This window comes from Magnolia sinica, chromosome 5, assembly GCF_029962835.1.
Source record: "Magnolia sinica isolate HGM2019 chromosome 5, MsV1, whole genome shotgun sequence".
Taxonomy (NCBI): Eukaryota; Viridiplantae; Streptophyta; class Magnoliopsida; order Magnoliales; family Magnoliaceae; genus Magnolia; species Magnolia sinica.
Genome location: NC_080577.1, coordinates 61,344,060 through 61,371,453, shown reverse-complemented (window position 1 = coordinate 61,371,453; position 27,394 = coordinate 61,344,060). Strand labels below are relative to the sequence as shown.

Sequence of the window (27,394 nt, the reverse complement as noted above, 5' to 3'; positions counted from 1 at the left end):
AAGTAGCCGAGCTGCTTCCTCTAAAGGAAAGCAAGTCGTGATTGAAGAAGTGGATGAAGAAAGCTCAGGAGATGAAACCTCGGCTTCTTCATCACAAGGTACCGCTTCTTCGGAATATGAAGATGGTGAAGATGATGAAAGCAGCGAGGATAAAGATGATGACTTTGAGGAAGGAGAAGTTGATGTGGGTGGAGAGGAGGAAGTAGTTGCGGAAGATGTTGAAATGGAACATCCTCCCATGCCTTCTAAGACTCTTCCTAATGCTAAAACTCCTGCAAAGTCTCTTGTGGCAATAGAGGATGAAGAAGAACCTTTAGATTATGGAGAATATGGATACTCACCGGGTAAGGGAAATTTAATTTCATATGTCTATTTGCGTATTTAATGGCAGTTATTTATTTATCATTATTGTGTCTCTTTTTTAGGTGCTCATTTTGCTAATATCGGGACAAGTGATACTCCTCCTCTAAATCCTCCTACAACTGTATCAATAATTTCACCAAAAGCTACTCTAGTTCCATTGGCGGCACCGAAATTGGTAACCCGTGAAATTACATTTCCAATATAAACCACTGACTTGCCCACTCCGATCACCAGAGACTCAAGTACGGAGGCCAGGGTGCCTTATTTTGCCGACATAGCAGGGGTTGGCCGTTCTGTGGTTCAAGAAAATTCTCCTTCTGTTAGCCATACTCCGGCAGCAGTATATATATACATACATACATACATACACACATATATATATATATATATATATATCAGTTGCTTCATCAAAACTGCATATCTTATAACTTTCTATCAATATCTCTAAATGCTTTCTTTTTTTATACTATAGGAACCCCTCCTCACAGTAGAGAGGCAAGTTCTGACTCCATCGCCACTGCATCCGAACTATCGTCCGTTGTAAATGTCCCCGCCCATAAGATGCTCTTAATGAGGAATTCCTTGTCAGCGATAGTTCATATCTTCAAAGTACCCGAGCAATAGTTGGACCTAGATATCATTATCAAAATTTTGAAATGTTCTGCGAGGATGGCAAAGATTAGCATCTCCTCTTTGCGTGATTCCCTTCTCAAATTCCGTGATTCAATAATCTCTTTGGCATCGACAGGGAATGTTATAATCGCGCCTGAAATCCTGGGATACGAGAACCAATTGACTACGTCCAGAGAACAAGCTTCTCTTATTACTTCCTCTATCTCTAAATTTGGCCAGGAACAATTAATTCTTCAAGAGCAACTGAAGGCCTATACTGATGAAAAAGTGATTATCCAAGACCGCATTACTGTTCTAAAAGAAGAAATCTCACAATTGGAGTTGAAGAATCGCGAGAAGGAATCATCTATATAGGAGGTCGAGGAAAGGATATAAGTTAACATCCAGTCTGCTAATATTGAAAAGTCTGCACTGCTCAAAAGTAGAGAAATGATGGCATCCGTGGAAGGTAAATTAGCTAAAATTCCCAATCAAGCAGAGATCATTCTTGAAGAAAAGTCAAAACATGTTGCAGCCCAGATGCAATTAAAGGAGGACTTACAAAAGTATATGGAGGTAGTAGAAATTGTAGAAGAACTTTAAGCATGTAATTTCTCTTGTACATATGCTTTTTGAACAAGTAATTTCTTTCAACTTTTAATATATGAATTCATGATAATATTTTGAGATATTCTTTTCTTCTGGAGAATTTTTTATATCGCATATTATTTCAACCATATTTATCTATGCAGTAATCTTATCATAACATCTAATAAGGAACTAATTATAACACTTAACATTTTATGCTTGTCAGTACTGGACTTCCTATATGATTTTCGTTTTAATTGGCAGTGTTAAATTTCAATTTAGTCAGTTACACACAGTTTAAGCTCTTGAGTAGCGGAGCCCACGCAGTTTTTTAGACACTTGAGTAGTGGAGCCTACGCAGTTTTTTAGACTCTTGAGTAGTGGAGTTGGGTCTCATGTGATGGTCTCTGTAACTCTTAGGAGTTCACTGGACTTCTCACAGCCTAGGGAGTTCACAAACCGCTATCCATCAGAGGGGCCTAGTGAAGCTATCAGGGTCATGAACTCGGTTGGAATTACGCACAGGGTTGGCCGCGGTAACTCTCTAGAGTTCACAGAGCTCACAAGGCGACCTTTGGGGTACCAAATCTAGGGCCGCCAGTCCGTCAATGAGTAGGTTTAAGCCCTTCCTCATGAGTTAGTACTGATATGAAACCAAAGATCTGGGGGACTTACGCATGGTTGGCCTATCTATGGACATGGCCAAAGAGCTCACACTACGGCCCGCTTTTCCTTCATTTACAAGGTCGAGCCCATTCATGGGAGGGCATTTTCCTTCGTTCCTTGTGACGTTGCCGGAAAGCTATACAGACGGCATTGGTCTCACGCGTGACTGACCATTAAGGACCTTTTAGCATTTTAGGCTTCTAGCCACTGGCTCGGTCAGCTGCCCTCATGGGTATGCATATGATGGCCTTCATGGGCTTTTTAGGGCAACTAGCTTCTCATTGCTGCCCGAATGGAGAAAATGATAGGTCTCATGCATAGCTGGCCCTTTTAGGGCTTAGCTAGACTACCTTAAAATGCCTTAAAAGATAATAATAAGTGTGATCATCGTTATCGTTAGAATGATAGACATCCTCGACTGAGATTGATACATCACCGCTTCTTATAATATCTTTAAGAGGATCCGTCTGTGTTGTTCATAATATATCAGCTTGGTGACGATACCAATTTTAGCCGAATTTTTCAAAGCTCACTTGGTGATGATGATGGTCACTTTCTTTTCACAATACTTGTTAATATGTAGTCTCGATATGCTTGCAAAATTCTTCTCTATGCATTCATTTGACGCTATATGGACATGGTCTTGTTCATTCTTGCCCCCTTTTGATATAAAATCATTATGCTGATAATATTCTCGATCAAAATCAGTAGCGTCTTTAGGGACGATATCTCTTGATGAAGTAAGCATTGACTGTTTTACTAATACCTTGTCCGTCTTGATCCACGACTCTGTATGCACCAATGGAGCACACTCCTTTTAGTATATAAGGCCCATCCCATTATACTTGAGAATGCTAGACTGTTTGAGAAGTCTCTTCTGATGATTGCTCGGTCGTAATCATATTTGCCAATATTCTGCCCCCAGTCCTTGAAATTTTCTCCGCTTTTCCTGGTCCACCTGTAACGCCCCGAACTTTTCAATACTCGAGCATCGAAAGTCCTCGAGCGTTACCATAAGAATTCAACAGGAGATATAGGTGTGTACATTACCAATTCAACTATTCTAGCCTTATATCTTTGCCCTGGCACGTATCTTACCCTTGGAAACAATCCCCACCTATAAATCGGGTCACCCGACCATTGATCACAGGGATTAGTACATGTACACCCCTTCAAGCTAAATCAATGTGTGATCCTTCATCCACAAGGATTTAGACATAAGTCCCTTCATAAAAAATACTTAGAAACGTGCCTGTAATCGCCTAGAATAGTTAGATTCCACAAACCCTTAGATCGCTAATAATTATGATAATGCCACTAATCTAGACCCTTGAATTCAAAGAGCACATGATTACCATGATCCTTTTGACATGAAACCTTGTATAAAGCCTAAGTATTATAAATCAACCGTACATTTAATTTTTCAACCATCAGATCATTGTACAAGTGGGCCATATAGAGATCATCCATTAAACACCACTTTGGGGCCCACCTGATCCTTGGATGTGTTTCAAATTTTGGCTGGACCCCTCAAGTAAGATGGAAGAACAAATGGACAGAATAGATTTTCCAAAAACATTATGATGGGCCCCACCTTGATCAGTGTGCACGCCCAGCACAACCCCACTCGCAGTGCGCCGGATCCATAGCTCAGTCAATGCAGGGTAGACCCATGCTTTCCACGCTGAGAGGAAGAATCCTCTCTCCAGCGGGCTTTCTGCTAAGAGGCTCTCGTACAGGGGCTTACGGACCTCTTAGATGGGCCACCATCTTCATTCCCATGTCTGATCCGGACCGTCCATTGGACCCCAAATGGACCACCTAATCAAGTCTAGAAGGAGAAATTGCAAAGATGCAGCGAGGACGACTTTCACCCATTCAAGCGTAGGGTAAACGGTGACCTGAGAAATCTTGCGAACCACCACCGATCTGATCTGTGATGGAACCTGATAGATCAAAACAGCATGGGAAAACCAATGGAAGGATCGGATTTCCTAGACTGCTTTGATCGTGGGCCCACCAGCTATCGCAGACTTGTGATTTCCGCAGAAGGTGCGAACGTGGAAACAGCAGATGCATCTTGAAGCACCGCAGACCGTTGGATGATCAAGGTCCGGATCGTGGCCATGATCCGAATCATCTAGACGCCAAAATCCTGAGATTCGACCGCTTCCACGCTGGCAAAAGTAATCAGAAGGGACATAGTGGGCCGCACGCAGCTTCTGATCATCCTGGTGCAGAAATAGGATGCGCAAATAAGGCGTCCGACTCTCGGTTGGAAACCACCCTGCATGAGAAACATCTAGAAAACCAATCCCTATAAATACCTACCTCCGTCCGACTTGAGAGGGAAAAGAAAAGAGGAAGCGAAGAGAGAGAGAGGAGGCCATAGTCGGGTCCAACTGAGTCGACCAGTGAAAAGAGTGTTAAAGCCCTGAAAGATCTAAGCCGAAACAAGGTAAGTGGATATTTAGATATAAATACCTAGTATAGATTCATGTCTCTTAATTAGGGAATCAATTCCTTAAAAACCTAACATTTAATCATAGCCGTATAATGTTGAAATTTAACCGCACGAATTATTTTAAATAGGACAGAATCCGATCCTATGCCTTATACATCAAGTTCTGACAAATCTTAGAAAGCAATCCAACTTAAGAGGTGAGGGTTTTCATCCTTTAGGCTTACTCTAATTTAAGTTGGTGATTGAATTCTGCCTTTTTCCTGCTTTCATGAATTTGAATTTGTCTTTACATGTAGCTTATTTGGTCTTTACATACCACTTTAAATCTTTCGTACTATTATATGTTTCACATCAATTATGGGGCCCCTTCGTGCCTCCTACGATATGAATTATCATGTATTTCATGTTTACATGTCCTCTGGAAATTTTCCTATCAATTGATTTATCGGCCCTTTCGGGATTATGACATGATGTCACATATAAGAGAAGTTCCTTGAATCTATGTGAGGCCATGGGTACAAGCCTTGCCCCTGCCTCATCCATTATTGAGTTGGCCCTGCCACTTGTCTTTATATTTGAGTTGGCTCTGCCACTCATCTCTTTATGTCGAGTTGACCATTGTTACTCTTCTTCTTATTATAATTGGCCTTGTGCTGTCTATTATTAAGGGCATGGGCATGTGTCTTGTCATTCCAGAACCTCCATGATTTAGTTTATATTCTTTATGATATATTTTTATAAGTTCAGGTGATGTAAAGTATCATGACTAGTGATTCGATTATCTTATCATAGACGTAATGCATTACGGGTAGCGGCCCTCTTGGTCGGCACGTAATTCCGTGGGTTGGCTGGCGTGGTGCACAAATCGATGTATGTAAATCGGTATATGTGTTACATCAACTTTTTGGGATTGGATGTCGCAAATAGTCGGTCCATGAACACATCGTGTTACGTAAATCCCCCAACCGCGTGTTGTGTTGCCTCGAGACTTTCGCATAAATCCACGTTAGTGTTGGCCATGCCGGCGAATATCCGTAGTTATGGGATACGGGTCGAGCCGGTTATCTATAAATCGTATTCCACATGGTGATGATCACTACGTATGATGAGCCCCACATACTTTGCTAATCAGACCCTTACTTTATTTTTATGAGCACTTTTGAATTATTGTTAATCTTGAAGGATGACCATCACTATGAGTAGGGCATTGACCCTCTCCCAACCATATAGATGATGCAGGTGACGAACAGATGGAAGAACCTAAGGATCACCAACTTGAGGAAGAACACGACGAATAAAGTAGAGGATAGGAATTTAATTTTACTTGCGTTTCTGCTATTCATGGAATTTATGTTGTGCTCCTATTATGAGAGCCTTGAACAATTTGATTATTTTCTTTTGGGATAAGGAAGACAGTTAATATCATTCTTATGGCTGGTTTCCATCTAAAGTGTATTTGAATGTAATGTCGATAGGAGAAAATCTCAGGGCAAGTCCTTGGGACCTTCTCACTTTATAATATTAACACCTGGTTTCCTCGGGCACGAGTACATACTCTGGTCGTGAAAATTCGGGATGTTACACCACCCCGATAGGAATTTGAATTCCTTTTCCATGGTTCAAGCCAGTGGGTACTTCGTAGTCAAATCCCATGTTTCTCATGATCTTCTTGCTTGCTGAACTATATTTTTTAAGATATTGCGGCGTCAGCGTACCACAATACATATTATCCTCGGTCTTTTCTCTTATCTTTGCTTCCACTGCGGCATAAAATTCTATTGGCTCTGGGTGATTCGCACTAGCCTTAACCTGAAATCTCCTTAGGGCGACTGAAAATGGCTTATTTCTTTCAATATATGGTAGTGGCACTGTATAATTGGACTATAAAACTTTCAACTGTTTAGTTGACAACAGGGTTAGTGGAGGCTATCCTGGTTGTCTCAAATGCTTCGACACAAAGTAGAATTTCTTCTTGACTTCGGCATTCATGGACGATTCTGCCTTCTCGGTTTCATTATTTACTTGGATATCCTTCAGGATTTTGCTTCCATCATTCTTCCTTTCTTCTTTAGTGAACCCTTTATAGTAAATGGCATCCGCAAAGAAGGACTCAGCCTCTGTATATGGCTTTGCATCCGCCATTACTTTATATTGTATTCCGTCTTTACAATATTTGAAACATTAATGTAGAGTAGAGGGTATAATGCTATATTAATGGATCCATGGCCTCCCTATGAGAAGATTGTATGTCGTTACTACGTTTATAACATGACATACAACATCAGTAGTCAGTTCTCCTACTTCCAGCGTCACTGTAATCTTACCAAGTGTATGTTGCCCATCTTAATTAAAGCCCTATATCATCATTCAATTAGGGCGTAGATCTAAACGACGGTAACCCAACTTACTCAATATTGAAAGTGGCAAGAGGTTGACTGCTTACCCATTATCTACCATAATCCGCTTAACATTCTTCTCACAGATATGGCTTTCTATCATTAACGACCTGTTATGCTCTACCTCACAAATCAAATCATCATCGGAAAAGGAAATGATTGGTAGAAAATTTTCTTGCTCGCCGTTCTCTTCACGTCTCATTTCTACTAATAAGGTTTCTCTGACACTACGATTAGATAATGCTCGGACTAGGCTCTGCCGAAATTTCTCTGATAATTTAAGCACATCATAGATGCTTAGCCGAGCCGGTATGCTCTTTAAATGATTTACCACATCATAAGTCACCTTGGCCGTCTCATCATTATTTCCTTTCCCATCATCGTTGCTTTGCCTTTCAACGGTTTCTTTTCTCACAATCCCTATTTTCTATTTTACAGGGCTTGTCATTTTCTTCCTCGATCGTAACGTAATTACTACTACTTTCTTTATCATATCACTTTTTTCTTTTTCTTTCGTTTCTCGAACCTTTTTGCGGATCATGAGCATATTCACTATTGCTATGGTACCCCTTTCCTTTTCTTTATCAATTACTATCTCGCCCTTGTCTATCATTCGTGTATTACATATTTCAATGTGTAACAATTCTCTGTTGGATGCCCCACTAGGTGATGATAGCGGCAAAAATCCCTCTCTCTGCTTCTTGCTACATCTTCAAGGAGTTTAGGTTCTGGTAACGCCATTGTGCCAGCTTTTAGCAGTTGGTTCATCATAGGAACGACATCTTCCCTGTCGAATGCGAACCCCTCATGAGAATTAAGCATCCTGGGCTTCTTTCCACTCTATCTGCTTCTCGGCTGATTCCACTCTTCCCTTCGTTCTGGCCTTCTTTCCTTGAAGTCCCTCGTATCTTTGATTCTCTTGTCACGATCGACGGTGTTTACGGACATCCTGTTGGGTGCTCTTCTAGCCGTTTCATGGTGAAATGCTGGCATCTTACGAGTCATCAATTCTAGAGCATGAGCCTTAGTGGCCAGATCACGGAAAGTTCTGATGTCGACGTTAGTGAGTCCAAATGCAATGCTCGTTTCCATAGAGTTCAAGCACATCTTGACATGTTCCCTTTCTTCTGGCAACTGCCTACACGAAGCTCCCAATGTCTTCCATCTATCTATAAACTTTTCTATTGGTTCCCTTTCTCTCTGCCGTATGGAAGCCAATTCTATAATACTAACATCACGCTCCGAAGAGAAGAAGTTTGACATAAAGACATCCTGCATTTATTCCCAAGTACGTATTGACCCTGGAGCCAAGTTATAATACCATCAGAATGTCTTATGCGTCAACGACGATCCAAGCAGTCGCAAGCAATACTATGGTATCGTAGAAAAATTCCCCATGTTGGTAATGAAATGCATTAAATGTTCTTATGGCGATCCTTCCCCATTAAACTTCTGAAAATCTAGATGCTTGAAGTTGGCTGGAAATGAAACATATTCTACCCCCCTTGGATATGGTGTTCAGTATCTGAAGCGGCCAATATTTTCACGCTCTCTTTCTATCCTAACAGCTTCTTCGACAACTTTCCTCACATCGTCTTGTGTTATGGTTCTTGTGGTTAGGACAGACCCTCGTGATCCTACCCCCTGTGGTTAAGAGCCCTCAGGCTGGTTTTCTTATCCTTTCATTGTGCCCATCATTGGTGGAGTTGCTATTTGGGCTACATTATGTGCAAGAGTCGCTAAAGCCTCTCTGAGGTTTTTGCACTCATCCATTAGTGCTCTTTGTGCTTCTATCATCTCATTGATATGATCTTCTGTAGTCAACCTATTTTCCTGATTTGTCTCGGTCATGTATACTGTAGCTTCTCCACTTTTCGACGAAGCCATAGTCGGAGTGGGAAGAGAGTACGTTGACGTGACAGGGCTTGCGAAAAAGGGAGAGAATGGAGTCTCGTTCGACTTCTGTATACTTATAGTGCTATCGACCGATTGGCACGATGCAAACATTGGTGAACTTGCCTGGGGTGACACGGGCATTAGTGAGCTTATCATTAGCGCTTTACCTTTTTGTTCTTTCGTCCATCTAACCCTTGTGGTGATCAAAGCTAGAAAATCGCACGATGCGAACTGCGGAACTACTTGCCTATGATATACCACAGGAGGAGCGAGCTTAGGATTCTTCCTAAGTGCATTATGCGTTATCAGCCCTCTGACTCTTGGCGAAGGCGCATTCATTTTTGGGCTTCTTACATTCTGTGTTTTTGTTCTACGAGACATTACAACAGTCCAGCCTTTGTCACCTTCCAGTGGTTGAGGTGAAACAAACACAACCCCAACTATTACTTGAGTCAGGTCATTTTCGCTTGTAAGAAATTAAGTAGCGTACTCTGGGGTTTGGTTCGGTGCGTATTCCACCACGAACTTAGTCGGGGTGAAACAGAAATTCACTTTTCTTACAGAAGTTGCCATTGGTTGTAATTTGTAGTTGGATTCAGAAACCTTCAAACAGGAAACACATGTATAGTTAGTACGTGAAGAATCAAATAATCTATCTTAGAGATGAAGGGGAGGACATTCCCACTAAGAGTCACCATTTTGGCATAAAAAAGATGCTAAATTATGATGAAAGTTTTATAACTTTCTCAATGTTAATATTAAATAAGATAACTGTTCCCCAGCATTGTTATCATTTTGTTTCGAACAAGAAACAAATGTATTTGATTTGGGGGATTTTCTTATTCAAACATAATAGAGAGAGAGAGAGAGAGTATGAAGGCAATCATCATGTTTTATTAATACCAAGTTCATCTGCATCCTCAAACATTCCTTGATTTTAAGATAGATCATTTAGAATGTACAAATTGACAAAGTTCAAATATTCAAGTCAGATATCAAATCCGGCTGCATTTCGACTCTTGATTTGATCATCCCTTTAAGAGGAATATGATTCGAATATCTCTTCTACGAGTTTCTGGCTCTCGAAGCTTTATCGAAGCTTTCAGACAGAAGAACTTTGAAGATTAGCCATTTCAGCAGATTTCTGCTCTTTAGCTTCACATATAGCAGGGCAGGCTGGTTGCGCAGACCCATGCAACGGATACCGGTTGCACTGACCCGCGCAACCACTAATGCTTCCTCTCCTACCTTCAATCTTCATCCTCACTTGCTTCCTCTCCAAAATCGCCAATCCATCCAAATGAAGGAGGGGAGGGGGTATTTATAGGCCCTCACACGTGTTGTGCCTCGATCTTGGTGCCATGGGACCCGCCTTTCAATACTTGAGGCCTTTTACAAAGAATCAGACCTGAAGTTCATTGTGCAAACCCGCGCAACTGGAATTTGGATTGCGCGGACCCGCGCAACAAATGTTGGTTGCACGGACCCGCGCAAACCACCTTGTGCTATTTCATCTTTTCTTCTTTTCCAATTCTCTTTCTATCTCTCATTCTTCTCATGCTTAATCCTTTCTTTATCATTATTTTTTATGCCTCAGCACATGCCTTGGGAGCAATGATGGTTTGATGTTCACATTGTAAGAGCAATAATGGTTAAATGTCTACATTGTAACTCTCCCTAGGGCCCATTGTTTGGCCCATTCTCATCTCCCATTAATGGGCTAACACAAACCATTAGGACCCCATTAATGGTTATATTATCCATCTTTCTCTTGATTAGGCTATCCCAATCCGCTGGGCTCCCATTTGATAAAGATGCTTTCCACCATACCCTGTAGGACCACCTAAGCCTTGGAGCCCATCTTATGTTCATACTGAGCCTTCCATAGGGAATATAACCCACCTTATACTTACTGGGCCCTTAGGAAGCCCAAATTGCTACGTGATAGAATGGGCAAGGAAGTCCACTCCCTGTTCTTAGGCCCATTCTTGAATGAGTAGGCCATCTAGGCCCATCCCTGATATGAGGAGAGTACATCGTTACTGTAGGTGGAAAGATTGGTGGTATCAAGTTTAGTATATCCATTGTTGAGGACTGATCCTTATGTTATGGATTAGATCTGCTGTCCTTTTATGAACCTTGCCATATATATAGGCCGATTATCGATTACGACTATGATTGGTATATGCACTGAATATGTGTTAACATAACATTGCGATTATGTGAGGCCCATCGTGATTGTATAAGGCGCATTGTATGATTGTATGAGGCCCATTATGATTATATGAGGCCCATTGCGACTATATGAGGCTCATTGTGATTATATGAGGACCATCGCGATTATATGAGGCCCATTGTGATTATATGAGGCCCATTGCAACTATATGAGGCCCATTGTGATTGTATGAGGCCCATTGGAATTGTATGAGGCCCATTGCGATTGTATAAGGCCCATTGTGAATGTACAAGGCCCATTGGGATTGTATGAGGCCCATTGTGATTATATGAGGTCCATTGTGAATGTACAAGGCCCATTGGGATTGTATGAGGCCCATTGTGATTGTATGAGGCCCATTATGAATGTACAAGGTCCATTGGGATTGTATGAGGCCCATTGTGATTGTGTGAGGCCCCTTGTATGTGTGAGGTTCAATTGTGATCTGTGAGGTCCACCATGTGTATGTGATTGTGTGCACGCCACTCGTTCATTATTACAGGCCATGGGCCGCCTTCTACAAGCCCACCATAATGTATGTGATTATAATCATGCTTAATATACTTCATGATACATGTCATATGCATAATTTGCATGCTTGTTATGAGGAGTGATTGAGCATAGCATGTGCCACTAGGCTGATTATTTATGGGACTCCCTGAGAGACGAAGTTGCCCCACATGAGCACGGGGTATGCGCAAGTTTAATGCATGATTGGATGGTATGGCTCATGCGTCTAGCGATTTTTTTAACATGATCATTTGGCGCCCTAGCGACATCAAGGTTGCGGCCTCCACAGGCATATCATGGATGGCCAGATGGGGCACCAAAAATATTTAGTTTGAATATATGGGCACTTTGGATGTCCATAGGTGAAAGTTCACAAACTCCCATGGCCAGGGGATGCTCCAACGTCTAGACCAAGTGGATATAAATAAGCGCTCGAGTGCCGAATACCAGTAGGCCACGTCTCCCACTGTGTCATGGTTGGTTGGAAGGGGGTGTGACCTTATCCGCCTGAGTGATGGGGCTGTAAGCTAGGCTAAGTTTAACCAGCTCACAAATGGGTCCGCTATCAATGAGCTAGGTAGGCATTGGTATACTGCTGGTAGGTAGGTAGTGAGGTCTTTTACACTCGCTGGGCTGCGGGGCCGGCAGGGGCAGCAACCAGCTTGGAGTGTACTAGACCCTAGTGATGATCCCAAAGATGTACGGTACTGATATGTGGACTTATTGAGCAGGAGTTGCATACTTGGAATTTTACTCATTCATTCATGCATTCACTATCCACTCGGGTTGGTGGTGCGCAACTAATTATTGTGTACTTCTGTAATGGCCATGATTTCGGTTGGGGCGCGTGACTAACCTGAGATCAGGAGTTTACCACATTGAGTCTGGCAATCCAAATTTAAGTATGAGACTAGTTTGGATAGAAGTCCCTTGTAATGGACCCTATAGTCCGCGATACTACGTACTATCATCCCGACTTCACACTCTAGCTCGTTCATTTCATTCGCAACTCATATTGCATTACATTCACGGCATATGACATTTTGGGTTGCTATGTTTCTGCATTTATATGGCCTAGATGAGGTTGACGGCATGCGTGGACTCGTTAAGATTTGCATACTATATTGCATCCTCAGTATATGATATTTGCTTACTATGTCTCCGCATTACATAGTTGATTTATATTGCTTCCTCAGTATATGATATTGGTTTATTATATTTTGCATCACATAACCTGGATAAGGCTGGTGGTATTTATGGACTTACTAGCATATTCTCGCATTGCTCTGATATTGTATACTTGGCACTTACTTTGTGCACACACTTACACCACCCTCTAAGCTTTCTATAAGCTTATGCACGATAGATGCGTGCAGGTGGCATTAGGTCCCAGCAGTGTTGAGGTTGGAGCTTGCAGGAGTTTTCTAGAGCTTTGATTTTCAATATATGTATATTTTCCTTCACAACATTGTATTCAACTGTTTATATTAGTGAATATGTGATGATGATGTTGCCTTTGTGATTTGAGTAAACTTATGGTTAGCTTCTTACGAGATAAATGTATGTTGAAAAATCCTCCTTATAGGATCCGAGGATCGAAATCTAACGTATTGGCGCTGAGAGCCGAGAATGGGGTATTACGGAGGTTGTCGGCACCGGATTCGTCGATCGGAGATTTTGTGAGCCCAGTTTCCGAGTTTAGGGCATGACATCTTATACCTGTTGTATAACCTGATCGCTATCTACATGTTAAGGTTCGTCCACTAGTGGAAGATCTAGACTTATTGAGTATGGTCTGCCATTGTAAGGTGGGTTCCTAAGGAAAGGGTGCCCCCAGGCACTCCTTGATTTTTAACTTCATGAAGGAAGTTTCTGGCCTCCTGCTCAATTCACTTGAATTTGATAGGCAGAGGCATATTCCACATACCTTGTGTCGGAGAAAATTGTGTATTCTGTTGTGGGGGCGGTACTGGCGCCAAGTTGTCCAGAGAACTGATCTCAACATTTTGTTAAGGTGTAGTAGGTGTCATCTTGGAAAGGATAACCACCATTCGGTTCAAGTTCTCGGTCTAACTAGCTATCCACCTGTTGAAGATACCAACATGGATTCGCGATTGCTTTGCCTGAGCTCGCGCTTGCTCTGCTTGATCCCTTCATTGCTTCACAATATGTTGGATTCTCATCTACATGTCATGCAACCCAACTAATATCATCTAGAGGGTCGCTCCAAAATGAAGATAACCCATCTTGACTTGGAGAATTGGGCATTGGGTTTGATGGCATAACTAAGAATTCAAGTGCTGACTACACCCGCATCTCCTTGGTGTTTTCACGTGTCCTTTTCCAATTGGTTCTTTAAGGAACAGTCCAAAACATAGTACAATAGATGCAGAGTGTGCACATCGAAGTCTTGTGGCCGTGTTCCCATATGGTAAAAAAATAATAAGAAAAAGAAAAAAAAAAGAAGAGGAAGAATAAGAATGAAAAAAAAAAAGAAAAAAAGAAAGAAAGAAAAGTGCATGTTGCATAACATGTACTCTGACTAGTTATTAGGAAAATGAACTTATATTAATAATAAAATATATTTTTTTCATCTACAAACAACTTGGTGGCACAACAAAACCGCTAGCATTTCCGTCCGCATTCATACAAGATGATTGTGAGGGTTGATTTTTGTATGTAAGCTTTACGTCTTGTAGGCTGATTCCACTGCATGGATGGGTGGTGCTACAGTCGAATTTCACAGCGACCTGGGTTGCCGATGATCCGTGTATGTCGTTGTAGGTCACTTCGCTGATTTTTACGCCAGAATTCTGAGAAAAAAAAAAATTTGAAAAGAAAAAGAAAAAGCAGTTGAGAAAGTTGAACTTGGAGAATTAGGGGTTAGAAAACTAAAACACGGATAGTAAACTGTAACCTGGATTCCTCAGGAAATGGAAAACCATGGATTCCGATTTTCCAGCCGTTGGTTGTTTTGGATTATAGCTTTTTTATGGATTCCACATCTGGGTTACCATAAAAAGCTACCTCACATTTCTTCTGCCATTTCAGAAATGTACTTAAACATTTTTTTGGGATATTGTTTTCAGATTTTTAAAGAAAAGCCTGGAATGGATAATTGGTTACTATGTTTTTACTCAAAATTAATGAAGCAGACTCGGATGTGCGTCGGAGCTATTCGGATGAGCAAGGGTCCATGGAAGGTGGGAGCCGCTGTTATGACCATGATGAAGCTGTCAATTTCCTAGGACAACATTGGAGGGGCCTGGCCATTTGGACAGGCCGTGTTTATGTATTTGCTTGAAATTAATAGAGCAGACCCAGATGTGCATCGGAGCTATCCGGATGTTGAGCGGGGGCCCTGGAAGGTGGGAACCGCTGTTATGACCATGATGACGTTGTTCATTTCCTATGGACAGTATTGGAAGAGTCTGGCCAATTGGAGCAGGCTGTGTTTATATCTGTATTTGCAGGGACCACACCCTTAACCTATAACCTAAACTTATTCTCAAATCCCAAAACCTATAACTACAACCTAAACCTTAACCTAAACCTATAACCTATAACCTAAACTCAATTACCTAAACTTTAACCTAACCTAAACCTAAAACCTAAACCTTAACCTAAAACCTAAAACCTAAACCTAAACCTAAAACCTAAATGTATTCTCAAATCCCTAAACCTAAACCTACACCTAATCCTAATCTCAACTCCCTAATCTAAACCTAAACCTAAACTTGAAAACCCAAACCTAAACTCGATCCAGAACCCGAACCCGATTTTCTAAACCTAAACCTTAACCTATTGTCAATTCCCTAAACCTATAGCTTATAACCTAAACCTAAACCTAAACCTAAAACCTAAATGTATTCTCAAATCCCTAAACCTAAACCTACACCTACACCTAATCCTAATCTCAACTCCCTAACCTAAACCTAAACCTAAACTTGAAAACCCAAACCTAAACCCGACCCCGAACCCGAACCCGAACCCGATTTCCTAAACCTAAACCTTAACCTATTCTCCATTCCCTAAACCTATAGCTTAAAACCTAAACCTAAACCTTAACCTAAACCTAAACATAAACCTTTACCTAAACCTATAACCTTAACCCAAAACCAAAACTTACGACCTAAAACCTGAACGTATAACCTAAACTTATAACCTATAACCTAACCTTAACCTAAACCTAAAACCTAAACCTTAACCTATAACCTAAAACCTAAACCTAAACCTAAAACCCAAATGTATTCTCAAATCCCTAAACCTAAACCTACACCTAATCCTAATCTCAATTCCCTAACTTAAACCTAAACCTAAACTTGAAAACCCAAACCTAAACCTGATTCCGAACCTGAACCGGATTTCCTAAACCTTAACCTTAACCTATTCTCAATTCCCTAAACCTATAGCTTATAACCTAAACCTTAACCTATACTTAAACCTAAACCTAAACCTATAACCTATAACCTAAATGTATTCTTAAATCCCTAAATCTAAACATACACCTAATCCTAATCTCAACTCCCTAACTTAAACCTAAACCTAAGCTTGAAAACCCAAACCTAAACCCGATCCCGAACCCGAACCCAATTTCCTAAACCTAAACCTTAACCTATTCTCAATTCCCTAAACATATAGCTTATAACCTAAATCGAAACCTAAACCTAAACCTTAACCTAAACCTAAACCTATAACCTATAACCTAAACCTAAAACCTAAATGTATTCTCAAATCCCTAAACCTAAACCTACACCTAATCCTAATCTCAACTCCCTAACCTAAACCTAAACCTAAACTTGAAAACCCAAACCTAAACCCGATCCCGAACCCGAACCCGATTTCCTAAACCTAAACATTAACCTATTCTCAATTCCCTAAACCTATAGCTTATAACCTTGTATTCTCAAATCCCTAAACCTAAACCTACACCTAATCCTAATCTTAACTCCCTAACCTAAACCTAAACCCAAACTTGAAAACCCAAACCTAAACCTGATCCCGAACCCGAACCCGATTTCCTAAACCTAAACCTTAACTTATTCTCAATTCCCTAAACCTATAGCTTATAACCTAAACCTTAAACCTAAACCTAAACCTATAACCTATAACCTAAACCTAAACCTAAAACCTTAATGTATTCTCAAATCCCTAAACCTAAACCTACACCTAATCCTAATCTCAACTCCCTAACCTAAACCTAAACCTAAACTTGAAAACTCAAACCTAAACCCGATCCCGAACCCGAACCTGATTTCCTAAACCTAAACCTTAACCTATTCTTTATTCCCTAAACTTATATCTTATAACCTAAACCTAAGCCTAAACCTAAATCTAAACCTATAACCTAAAACCTAAATATATTCTCGAATCCCTAAACCTAAATCTACACCTAATCCTAATCTCAACTCCCTAACCTAAACCTAAACCTAAACTTGAAAACCCAAACCTAAACCTGATCTCGAACCCGAACCCGATTTCCTAAACCTCAACCTTAACCTATTCTCAATTCCCTAAACCTATAGCTTATAACCTAAACCTAAACCTAAACCTATATAACATATAACCTAAACCTAAACCTAAAACTTAATGTATTCTCAAATCCCTAAACTTAAACCTACACTTAATCCTAATCTCAACTCCCTAACCTAAACCCAAACCTAAACTTGAAAACCCAAACCTAAACCCGATCCCGAACCCGAACCAGATTTTCTAAACCTAAACTTTAACCTATTCTCAATTCCCTAAACCTATAGCTTATAACCTAAACTTAAACCTTAATCGAAACCTAAACCTAAAACCTAAACCTACCCCTTTTAACACATGCCCCTTTTTGCAAAGCTTTAATTTTTGTTGTTGTTTCTATTACCTTGAATTGAAACACTTTTTTGCATTATTTGCTTGCATCAGTTTTATTTTAATGATCAGTTTTATTTTAAAAAAGTGTCCACTTTTTTGGAAGAAGTTTATGCAATTCTTCATGATTCTGAATTATAATGTTTTGTTGGTTTAATATTTTATTTTTCAGATGAAAGACGCACAAAGAAAATTGTTGCTGATTTTTTGTCATTTTTTTATTTATGATGTTAAACTTATATGTATTTATGCGTGGATGAATGTAATGTGGATAAGATTGTTTGTGTTTGGATGGATGTAGTTTATGTTTGGATGAATGTAGTTTATGTTGGATTTACGTAGTTTGGGTTTAGATGGATATGAATGTGAATATGATGAAATATATTATATAACAGGTGTATATCAGGAAGAACACGATGAAATATATTGTAACAGGTGTATATTGATCCTCTCAAATTTGAAAATGTGCTTTGAAGGATTATAAGGGATAGTCCATGACAGTCTTTTTTAAGGACGGTTTGTGGCCGTCCTTTGAAGGCACATAAGAGACGGTTCATGACAGTCCTTTTTAAGGACGGTCCATGACCGTCCTTTTAAAGGACAGTCCATAGTCGTCCTTTGAATGACGATAAGAGACGGTCCATGACAGTCCTTTTTAAGGACGGTCTATGACCGTACTTTTAAAGGATGGTTTATAACCGTCTTTTGAAGCCTCATTAGAGACGGTCTATAACAGTCCATTTTCAGAACGGTCCATGACTGTCCTTGATAAGGACTATCGATGGTTGTCCTTTAAAAGCTCATAAAAGACGGTCCATGACCGTCCTTTTTAAGGGCAGTCCATGACTGTCCTTTTTTCGTTAATAAGAATGATGGTTTTCAACCGTCCTTTCAGTAATATGACACGTCAAAATTTGACGGCCCTTGCGACGGTCCATAACCGTCCTTTTTGGTTATTTGAGAGAGTTTTGGACTGTCCTTTTTTTTGTAGTTTTAGTGTAGTGTGGGCCCCCATTGATGATTATATTATCCATCTTTCCCTTGATTCGGCTATCCCAATCCATTGGGCCCCCATTTGATAAAGATGCTTTCCACCATACCCTGTAGGACCACCTAAGCCTTGGAGCCTATCTTGTGTTCATATCGAGCCTTCCAAAGGGAATGTGGCCCACCTTGTACTTATTAGGCCCTTAGGAAGCCCAGATTGTTACGTGATGGAACGGGCAAGGAAGCTCACTCCTTATTCTTAGGCCCATTCTTGATATGAGTAGGCCATCTAGGCCCATCCCTATTATGAGGAGAGTGCATCGTCACTGTAGGTGAAAAGATTGGTGGTATCAGGTTTAGTATATCCATTGTTGAGGACTGATCCTCATGTTATGGATTAGATCTGTTGTCCTTCTATGAACCCCGTCATATATATATATATAAGCCAATTATCGATTACGACTATGATTGGTATACGCATTGAGTATGTGTTAACATAACATTACGACTATATGAGGCCCATCGTGATTGTATGAGGCCCATTGTATGATTGTATGAGGCCCATTGCGACTATATGAGACTCATTGTGATTATATGAGGACCATTGTGATTATACGAGGCCCATTACGACTATATGAGGCACATTGTGATTGTATAAGGCTCATTGTGAATGTACAAGGCCCATTGGGATTGTATGACGCCCAGTGTGAATGTACGAGGCCCATTGTGAATGTACAAGGCTCATTGTGATTGTATGAGACCCATTGTGATTGTTTGAGGCCCATTGTGAATGTACAAGGCCCATGGGGATTGTATGAGGCCCATGGGGATTGTATGAGGCCCCTTGTATGTGCGAGGCCCAATTGTGATGTGTGAGGTCCACCATGTCTATGTGATTATGTGCACGCCACTCGTTCATTATTACGAGCCATGGGCCGCCTTATCCAGGCCCATCATGATGTATACAATTATAATCATGCTTAATATACTTCATGACACATGTCATACGCATAATTCACATGCTTGTTATGAGGAGTGATTGAGCATAGCATGTGCCACTGGGCTAATTATTTATGGGATTCCCTGAGAGACGGAGTTGCCCCACATGAGCGCACGTACGTGCAGGTTTGATGCATGACTGAATGGTATGGCTCATGCGTCTAGCAATTTTTTTGACGTGATCATTTGGCGCCCTAGCGACATCAGGGCTGCGGCCTCCACAGGCATATCATGGATGTCCAGATGGGGCACCGAAAATGTTTGGTTTGAACATATGGGCACTTTGGATGTCCGTGGGTGAAGGTCCCCAAACTCCTGTGACCAAGGGATGCTCCAACGTCTATACCGAGTAGATATACATGAGCGCCCGAGTACCAAATACCAGTAGGCTGCGTCTCCCGCTGTGTCGTGGTCGGTTGGGAGGTGGTATGGCCTTATCCGCTCGAGCGAGGGGGCTATAAGCTAGGCTGAATTTGACCAGCTCCCAAATGGGTTCGCTATCGACGAGCCGGGTAGGCATTTGTATACTACTAGTTGGAGGGTAATGAGGTCTTTTCCACTCACTGGGCTATGTGGTCGGCTGGGGCGGTAGCCAGCTTGGAGTGTACTAGACCCCGGTGATGATCCTAGAGATGTACAGTACTGATATGTGGAATTATTGAGCAGGAGTTGTATACTCAGCATTATACTTATTCATTCATTCACTATCCACTCGGGCTGGTGGTGCGCAATTAATTTTGTATACCTTCGCAATGGCCTGGATTTTGGTTGGAGCGTGCGACTAACCTGAGATCAGGAGTTTACCACATTGAGTCTATCTATCCAAATTTAGGTATGTGACTGGTTTGGATAGAAGTCCCTTGTGATGGACCTCATAGCCTGCGATACTACGTACTATCATCCCGACTTCACACTCTAGCTTGGTCATTTCATTCGCACCGCATATTGCATTACATTCGCAGCATATGACATTTTGGGTTGCTATGTTTCTGCATTTATATGGCCTAGATGAGGTTAACGGCATTCGTGGACTCGTTAGGATTTGCATACTGTATTGTATCCTCATTAGATGATATTTGGCTTACTATGTTTCTACATTGCATAGTTGATCTACATTTCTTCCTCAGTATATGATATTGGCTTATTATGCTTTGCATCACATAACTTGGATAAGATTAATGGTATTTATGGACTTACCAGCATGTTCTCGCATTGCTCTGACATTGTATACTTGACACTTACTTTGTGTACACACTTACACCACCCTCTAAGCTTTTAATAAGCTTATGCACGATAGATGCGTGCAAGTGGCGTTAAGTCGCAACAACGTTGAGGTTGTAGCATGCAGCGGTTTTCTGGAGCTTTAATTTTTGATATATGTATATTTTCCTTTACAGCACTGTATTCAACTGTTTATTTTAGTGAATATGTGATGATGATGCTGCCTTTGTGATTTGGGTAAACTTGTGGTTATGCTTCTTACGAAATAAATGTACGTTGAAAAATCCTCCTTATAGGATCCCATGATCAAAATTTGGCGTATGGGCACTGAGAGCTGAGAATGGGGTATTATGTAGGCTCTCGACACCGAATTCGGCGATCGGAAATTTTGTGAGCCCGGTTTCCGAGTTTGGAGCGTGACATCTTATACCCGTTGTATAACCTGATCGCTATCCACATGTTAAGGTTCCTCCACTGGTGGCAGATCTGGATTTATCGAGTATAGTCTGCCATTGTAAGGCGGGTTCCTAAGGAAAGGGTGCCCCTAGGCACTCCTTGATTTTTAACTTCGTGAAGGAAGTTTCTGGCCTCCTGCTCAATTCACTTGAATTTGACAGGCGGAGGCACATTCCACATATCCTGTGTTAGAGAAAATTGTGTATTCCGTTGTGGGGGTGGTACTGGTGCCAAGTTGTCCAGAGAACTGATCTTAACATTTTATTGAGGTGTAGTAGGTGTCATCTTGGAAAGGATAACCACCAACCGGTTCAAGTTCTCGGTCTAACTAGCTATCCACCTGTTGAAGATATCAACATGGATTCACGATTGCTCTGCTTGATCCCTTCCTTGCTCTACAATATGTTGGATTCTCATCTACATGTCGTGCAACCCAACTAATATCATCTAGAGGGTCGCTCCAAGACGAAGATGCCCCATCTTGACTCGGAGAATTGGGCATTGGGTTTGATGGCAAAACTAAGAATTCAAGTGCTGACTGCACCCGCATCTCCTTGGTGTTTCACGTGTCCTTTTCCAATTGGTTCTTTAAGGAACAGTCCACAACATGGTACAATAGATGCGTAGTGTGCACATCGAAGTCTTGTGGCCGTGTTCCCATATGGTAAAAAAATAATAAGAAGAAATAAAAAGAGGAAGAATAAGAAGAAGAAAAAAAAAAAGGTGCATGTTGCATAACATGTACTCTGTCTAGTAATTAGGAAAAAGAACCTATATTAATAATAAAATTTATTTTTTTCATCTACAAACAACTCGGTGGCACAACAAAACCGCTAGCATTTCCGTCCGCATTCATACAAGATGATTGTGAGGGTTGATTTTTGTATGTAAGCTTTACGTCTTGTAGGCCGATTCCACTGCATGGATGGGTGGTGCTACAGTCGAATTTCACAGCGACCTGGGTTGCCGATGATCCGTGGATGTCGTTGTAGGTCACTTCGCTGATTTTTACGCCAGAATTCTGAGAAAAAAATTGGAAAGAAAAAGAAAAGGCAGTTGAGAAAGTTGAACTTGGAGAATTAGGGGTTAGAAAACTAAAACACGGATAGGAAACTGTAACCTGGATTCCTCAGGAAATGGAAAACCATGGATTCCGATTTTCCAGCCGTTGGTTGTTTTGGATTATAGCTTTTTTTTATGGATTCCACGTCTGGGTTACCATAAAAAGCTACCTCACATTTCTTCTGCCATTTCAGAAATGTACTTAAACATTTTTTTGGGATATTGTTTTCGGATTTTTAAACAAAAGCCTGGAATGGATAATTGGTTACTATTTTTTTTTTTTCGGTGAAATATAGAGAAACAGGATTTTCCATACAACCAATTTCATGTCCAAGGTTTTACACGTTGAATTTGACAAGGGACAGATTATGGAAACCACGTATTTGTAATACATTCGAAAACAACACCAAAATAAAAAATAAAGTTAAAATAAAAATAAAAATAAAATAAAATAAAATAAAATAAAAAATCTTCACAAAAGAGTTTCTATGTAAGATGGTATCCTATATTTGTTAAAGTTGGTCATGGGCCCGATGTGGTGGGGGATCTAGTATCTTTCACCTTTTGTCTTTTTAGGGTTCAAAATATACAACACCTGAGCCACCAACTGACTTATGATTTTTTCTTTATTGAGCAAATAATTTCATTTATAGATAATTAGAGGAGCTCGTTAGTGAAGCTATATACATAGCAATATCGAAAATACTTAAAGTGACATTGTAAAACTCTCTCTCTCTCTCTCTCTCTCTCTCTCTCTCTCTCTCTCTCTCTCTCTCTCTCTCTCTCACTCTCACTCTCACGGTGTGTTTTTTTCTTGTATAAGGCACGACAACCTTCACACAAGGCTAACAAAGGTTGGTCAACCTTCATTCGTTGTTGCGTGGGCCTCCATAATGACCGGATGACCAGAGTCATTCTCTTTTAGAATGAATATATTTTGCGTTTGTTTGGGTCATTAGCACAAGAGTAGTGTGATAAATTGGCCAGTTCAGGTTTGTCAGAACTTAAAATGGACGTATTTTGCAAACTGGAATGAGCCATCGGACGTATCATATATGATTTTGGAGTAGGACGAGCTACTTTAGCCACCCAACCTCGCTATATTGGGTTATTCGCACCAAATTTGTGAAAACAATTAGATCGACGGTCGAATTCCTGTTTTAATTTCGTTTTTACTATTTATAGTAAGTTTTAGTTTGAGTATAACTCTTCATCCATTAGGCTTTAAGAGTTGCACCCAACATGAAAAGTGCTTAGAATAGTTAAGTGAACATCGTGATTCAGCTAAATAGGACACTTGCTATTTTTGGCCAAAAACCATGCGCACTAGTAGGAATCGCGAATGTTAGTTTACTATTTATACTAAGTCACGATTTCTAAGAGTTTTAGTTGTAGTTTAATTTTGAAAATTCTCCCTAGGGTTCGTAGCCTCATTTAAAGAGTTGTAATCTCATTTTTCATCATTAAAAAAATTATTTTGAATTTTCTAGAAATTATTTTCTATTTTTCTCTGTTTCCTCGTGGATTCGAGGTATATATGTTAGGGGTCCGGAGAAGTTCTGTGGATTAGGAACAGTTATCCTTGAGGAAGACGGTGCTCAACCTCCTCAGGCCCATCCCTGCGTCAGATGTGGTCCACAAAAATCTCATGTTTTCATGGAAAATTAAATCCATGATGATACTATATTCTAAGCCTTCGATCGTGGATTGCGATATCCATATTCAACTAGAGAAGTGCGAAAAACTATGATGGTTTGGATCTTCTGATATGGATATTTTGGTGCATATATCCCTAATGAGTTTCATTAGATCAACCGTCCATATTACTAAACTGCCGGTGCCTCTCATGCAAATTCAATGCTAGATTCTACCACACGTACCCTCTAATATAGTAAACATTTTAAGGATTATGCCCGTTTATTCACCTCTTGTATATTGCAATGAGGCTGTTAATCCCCTTTTATAAACTTCGATTCTAGTTGAATACCCCCCCCCCCAAAAAAAAAAAAAACACCCCTCATGCTTTAGAAATGTTAATCCACATTAAGCATTTGATTTGAGTGGCCTAAACTGATTTTAAATAAAAAATTTTATTTCGTACCATTAATAATATTACAAATTGTTTGAATGATTAGCAATGCATTGTGGAGATTACCGGGGTCTCCACCACAAATTGTAAGGATCAAGAGTGCTTCATGGCCATTGATCCAGCATGATCATATGAACCTCCTTTAATTAGCGGTCCATATTTTTAACCTTGCCCATGTGACCTTTAGAAAAAAGAGAACAATAAAATAGGCAAATTCCATTATTAGCCTTGTAACGGTAATACCTGATCAGGGCAATCTTCCTGGTGAGGGCAGTAATTTTGGTCGATGATGATAGGATTTTGGACATTTTGCATAACAGCGTGCTCGAAAGTAACTCCCTTCACAAAACCGTTGCTGGGCCTTCCCCATGATTTTATCCTCAACCCGTTTTCAGTCCCTGTAAATACAACCGTTTTAACGGTCACGTTCTGCACCCCTGCCTCATTCAGCTCCTTCCCGAGGCTTCCAATGCTGCCAAAAGCACATATATGCACACGTTAGCATGTAGTCACATGCATGATTTGTAGGATGAGATCCAGCACACTCACATCCTTCAGCTTTTTATACTGTAAATATTGCATATATTTTCAGTGTGATATGAACCATCCAATGACAGGGGACCGTAATGAACTCCTCATTGGAAAGATATGACAGTGATCCTGCAATCCTAATCTGGTACATAATTTTCCACGCATCTTATCTAGCATTGTTGGATTGAATGGACACTGTAATCCCTTTTCATCTACAGTCCATTTAGGGAGCCTTATGATGCACAAATGCATTGGTTCATCGCACACATATGCCACATGTATAGTATAAACTTCAAAGAATTAAAATTCCATCCTCCGGGTGGACCAGATCCCATCTGATAAGTATGAACCATCCAAATTTTAACAGATATACATTCAACCGCTATCTTTTTGTAATGGCCCTGTAATGCAGCCATTGAAACTAGGGAGGAGAAAGGGCTGGAATGAAGCAATTTCAGATCCGGCCCTAGACAAAATTTAGTTGGGCCCGAGCATGGCTTGCATCTGCCAAATAAGGGCAATCATTAGACACCCAGACCTACGGTTACCCAATTGACCAGACTAGATTTTATTGTATCTTGTCTGGTCCAAGTCGGGTCCAGGTTAGACTCCGGTTGGGTCTAGTTGGGTCTGAATCCGGTCCCATTTATTTTGTATATAATAGAAATTGATGATTTTAGCAACAAAATGAAGTTTCTAGGTCGCACATGTCTAGGGCCACAGGGAATATATGGGCCCTCTGGGCGTTGGTGGATCATTGGTTACCTGATGCCATGTCCAGGGCCGCAGGCAATGTTCTCAACCCACAAGTTCATGGTGCCGGGGCCAACTGAGATGCAGTCATCTCCCGTCTTTATGCTCGTCCCAGTGATGGTGACACCCGTTGATTGTTGCACGTGTATGCCATCTGTGTTGGGGCTGTTGCCAGGGGCTACGATCTTCACCCCTTGGACAATCACATTCGCGCAACCGTCAATCACGATGTGGTAGAGTTTGCTGTTCATCGAAGTTAGGCCGCTGATTAAGATGTCCTTTGCGTTGTTGAAGGTCAGCGACTGCAAGCATCACAAGTGATGTATACCTAAATTGTCAGTTTTCCCTCGTTTAATTTTTAGCATTTTATAATTATTTTAATCGGAAATGATCCCATACAACAACTAGCTTGCATTCATATTATAGTGCAAGTGAATCTTACTGCACACATGGCAGTTCAAAATATTAATCTGAACCGCACGTCAAGCCTAACCTTCCCTTGCATGGGTCACAATGCCAAAATGAAAACCAAGGGACCATCTTAAGTATCCAAATAATGGGCTCACAATGCATCTAAACTAGGACCTATAATTTGGACAGTTTAGTTTGAATTACTTGTACTCAGCGTACCCAATTTCCAGTTGTACTGGTCGATAGATAGACATTTCTCTTTCCACTTTATTAAATGGAGAAGCACAAAGTTGTATATAAATATAAGAGGGTGCCAAATATTAACAAGAAAAACGGTAACAGGTAAATTTGTCAATATTTGAATGTGATTCTCCTCAAATTCACCTACCTCTGCACCAGCTGGGCAATTCCCACTGGATGCCTTGCAAGCCCACAGACCGGACCCACGCCCATCAAGGGTCCCACCATAGACAGAAACGCCCTGAACATCATTGAAAAACAGCCAATGTCCTGATGAGCCCAGGGACACATAATTCGCAGGTGCAACGAGGGTCCCATCAATCCGAATGGTGATCCCATTGTTCTTACATGGGCCTGCAAAGACAGTCTGCCCCAGCAAATACGAACCAGGGGGCACGTGGATGGTCGTGGACTCAGCTGAGGCGCAAGCCGTGGCCCATGCACTAAGGAAGGATTTGGTGGAATCGGTCACACCATCGGGTTTGGCACCAAAGTCGAGAATGCTGTAATCTCCTTGTGCTGATGGTAAGACAATGAAGAGAAATGAGAGAAGGAAATGCATGGGCTTTTCCATAGGGAGAGGGGGAGGGGTAGTGTTGATGAGTGAGAGATCGAGAGAATGTAGTGTTGATGAGTGAGAAAACTTGTGTAGGTTTGGGCTATTTATAGACATTGGAGTAGTTTGGATGGTTGAAGCAGGAAGCAAGTCACCCCCCAAAACCGGAATAAAGGGACCATCTTTTCAACATCGGGAATTACCAGAATACCCTTTTCGCTCTAGTGTAAAACTGTATTAGTCAAATTACAAACGACGTCATAGCTCAAAGAATCAGACCACAGCATAGTATGTTTGAACTCCATGAGCTCAATCTCGAAAAAGACTTAAGTTACCAGCCGAATCCGACAGTACAGGCTTAACTTTTCAAATGTACCACTGGACCGAGCTCTTCATGTTTGCTAAGTGAGTCATGAGTTCAGGTCCTAACAAAACCTGTGACCGGGTTAAAAGACTCGCCACTCTAGCCTACTCATTGAGTCCGGAGTCAAGCCGGGGTTGTATTGGTTGGCTTGTCTGAGTT

The 27,394-nt window shown here is 40.9% G+C and overlaps 1 protein-coding gene across 2 annotated transcripts; it reads right to left on the bottom strand.

The window, feature by feature from the left end:
• Positions 1-14,256: 14,256 nt before the first annotated feature.
• LOC131246081 (polygalacturonase-like) lies at positions 14,257-26,931 on the bottom strand. Of its 2 annotated transcripts, none has more exons than XM_058245945.1 (4): positions 26,464-26,931; positions 25,677-25,966; positions 24,624-24,852; positions 14,257-14,523 (listed from the first exon to the last, which is right to left on the bottom strand). In XM_058245945.1, the coding sequence occupies exons 1-4, from the start codon at positions 26,887-26,889 to the stop codon at positions 14,305-14,307; spliced, it is 1,164 nt and encodes a 387-aa protein (XP_058101928.1). In that variant the 5' UTR covers positions 26,890-26,931; the 3' UTR covers positions 14,257-14,304. The 2 variants fall into 2 exon arrangements, with proteins under 2 accessions (XP_058101928.1, XP_058101927.1); XM_058245944.1 differs by lacking the exon at positions 14,257-14,523 and adding an exon at positions 22,017-22,250 and having other exon boundaries at positions 26,464-26,925.
• Positions 26,932-27,394: the final 463 nt, after the last annotated feature.

Coding starts and splice junctions, on each gene's coding strand:
- LOC131246081 (XM_058245945.1), bottom strand. CDS start 26,889: ATGGAAAAGCCCATGCATTTCCTTCTCTCATTTCTCTTCATTGTCTTA. Junction 24,853..25,676: donor GGCCCTGGACATGGCATCAG/GTAACCAATGAT, acceptor TGCTTTTGGCAG/CATTGGAAGCCTCGGGAAGG. Junction 14,524..24,623: donor AGGAAGATTGCCCTGATCAG/GTATTACCGTTA, acceptor TTTTTTTCTCAG/AATTCTGGCGTAAAAATCAG.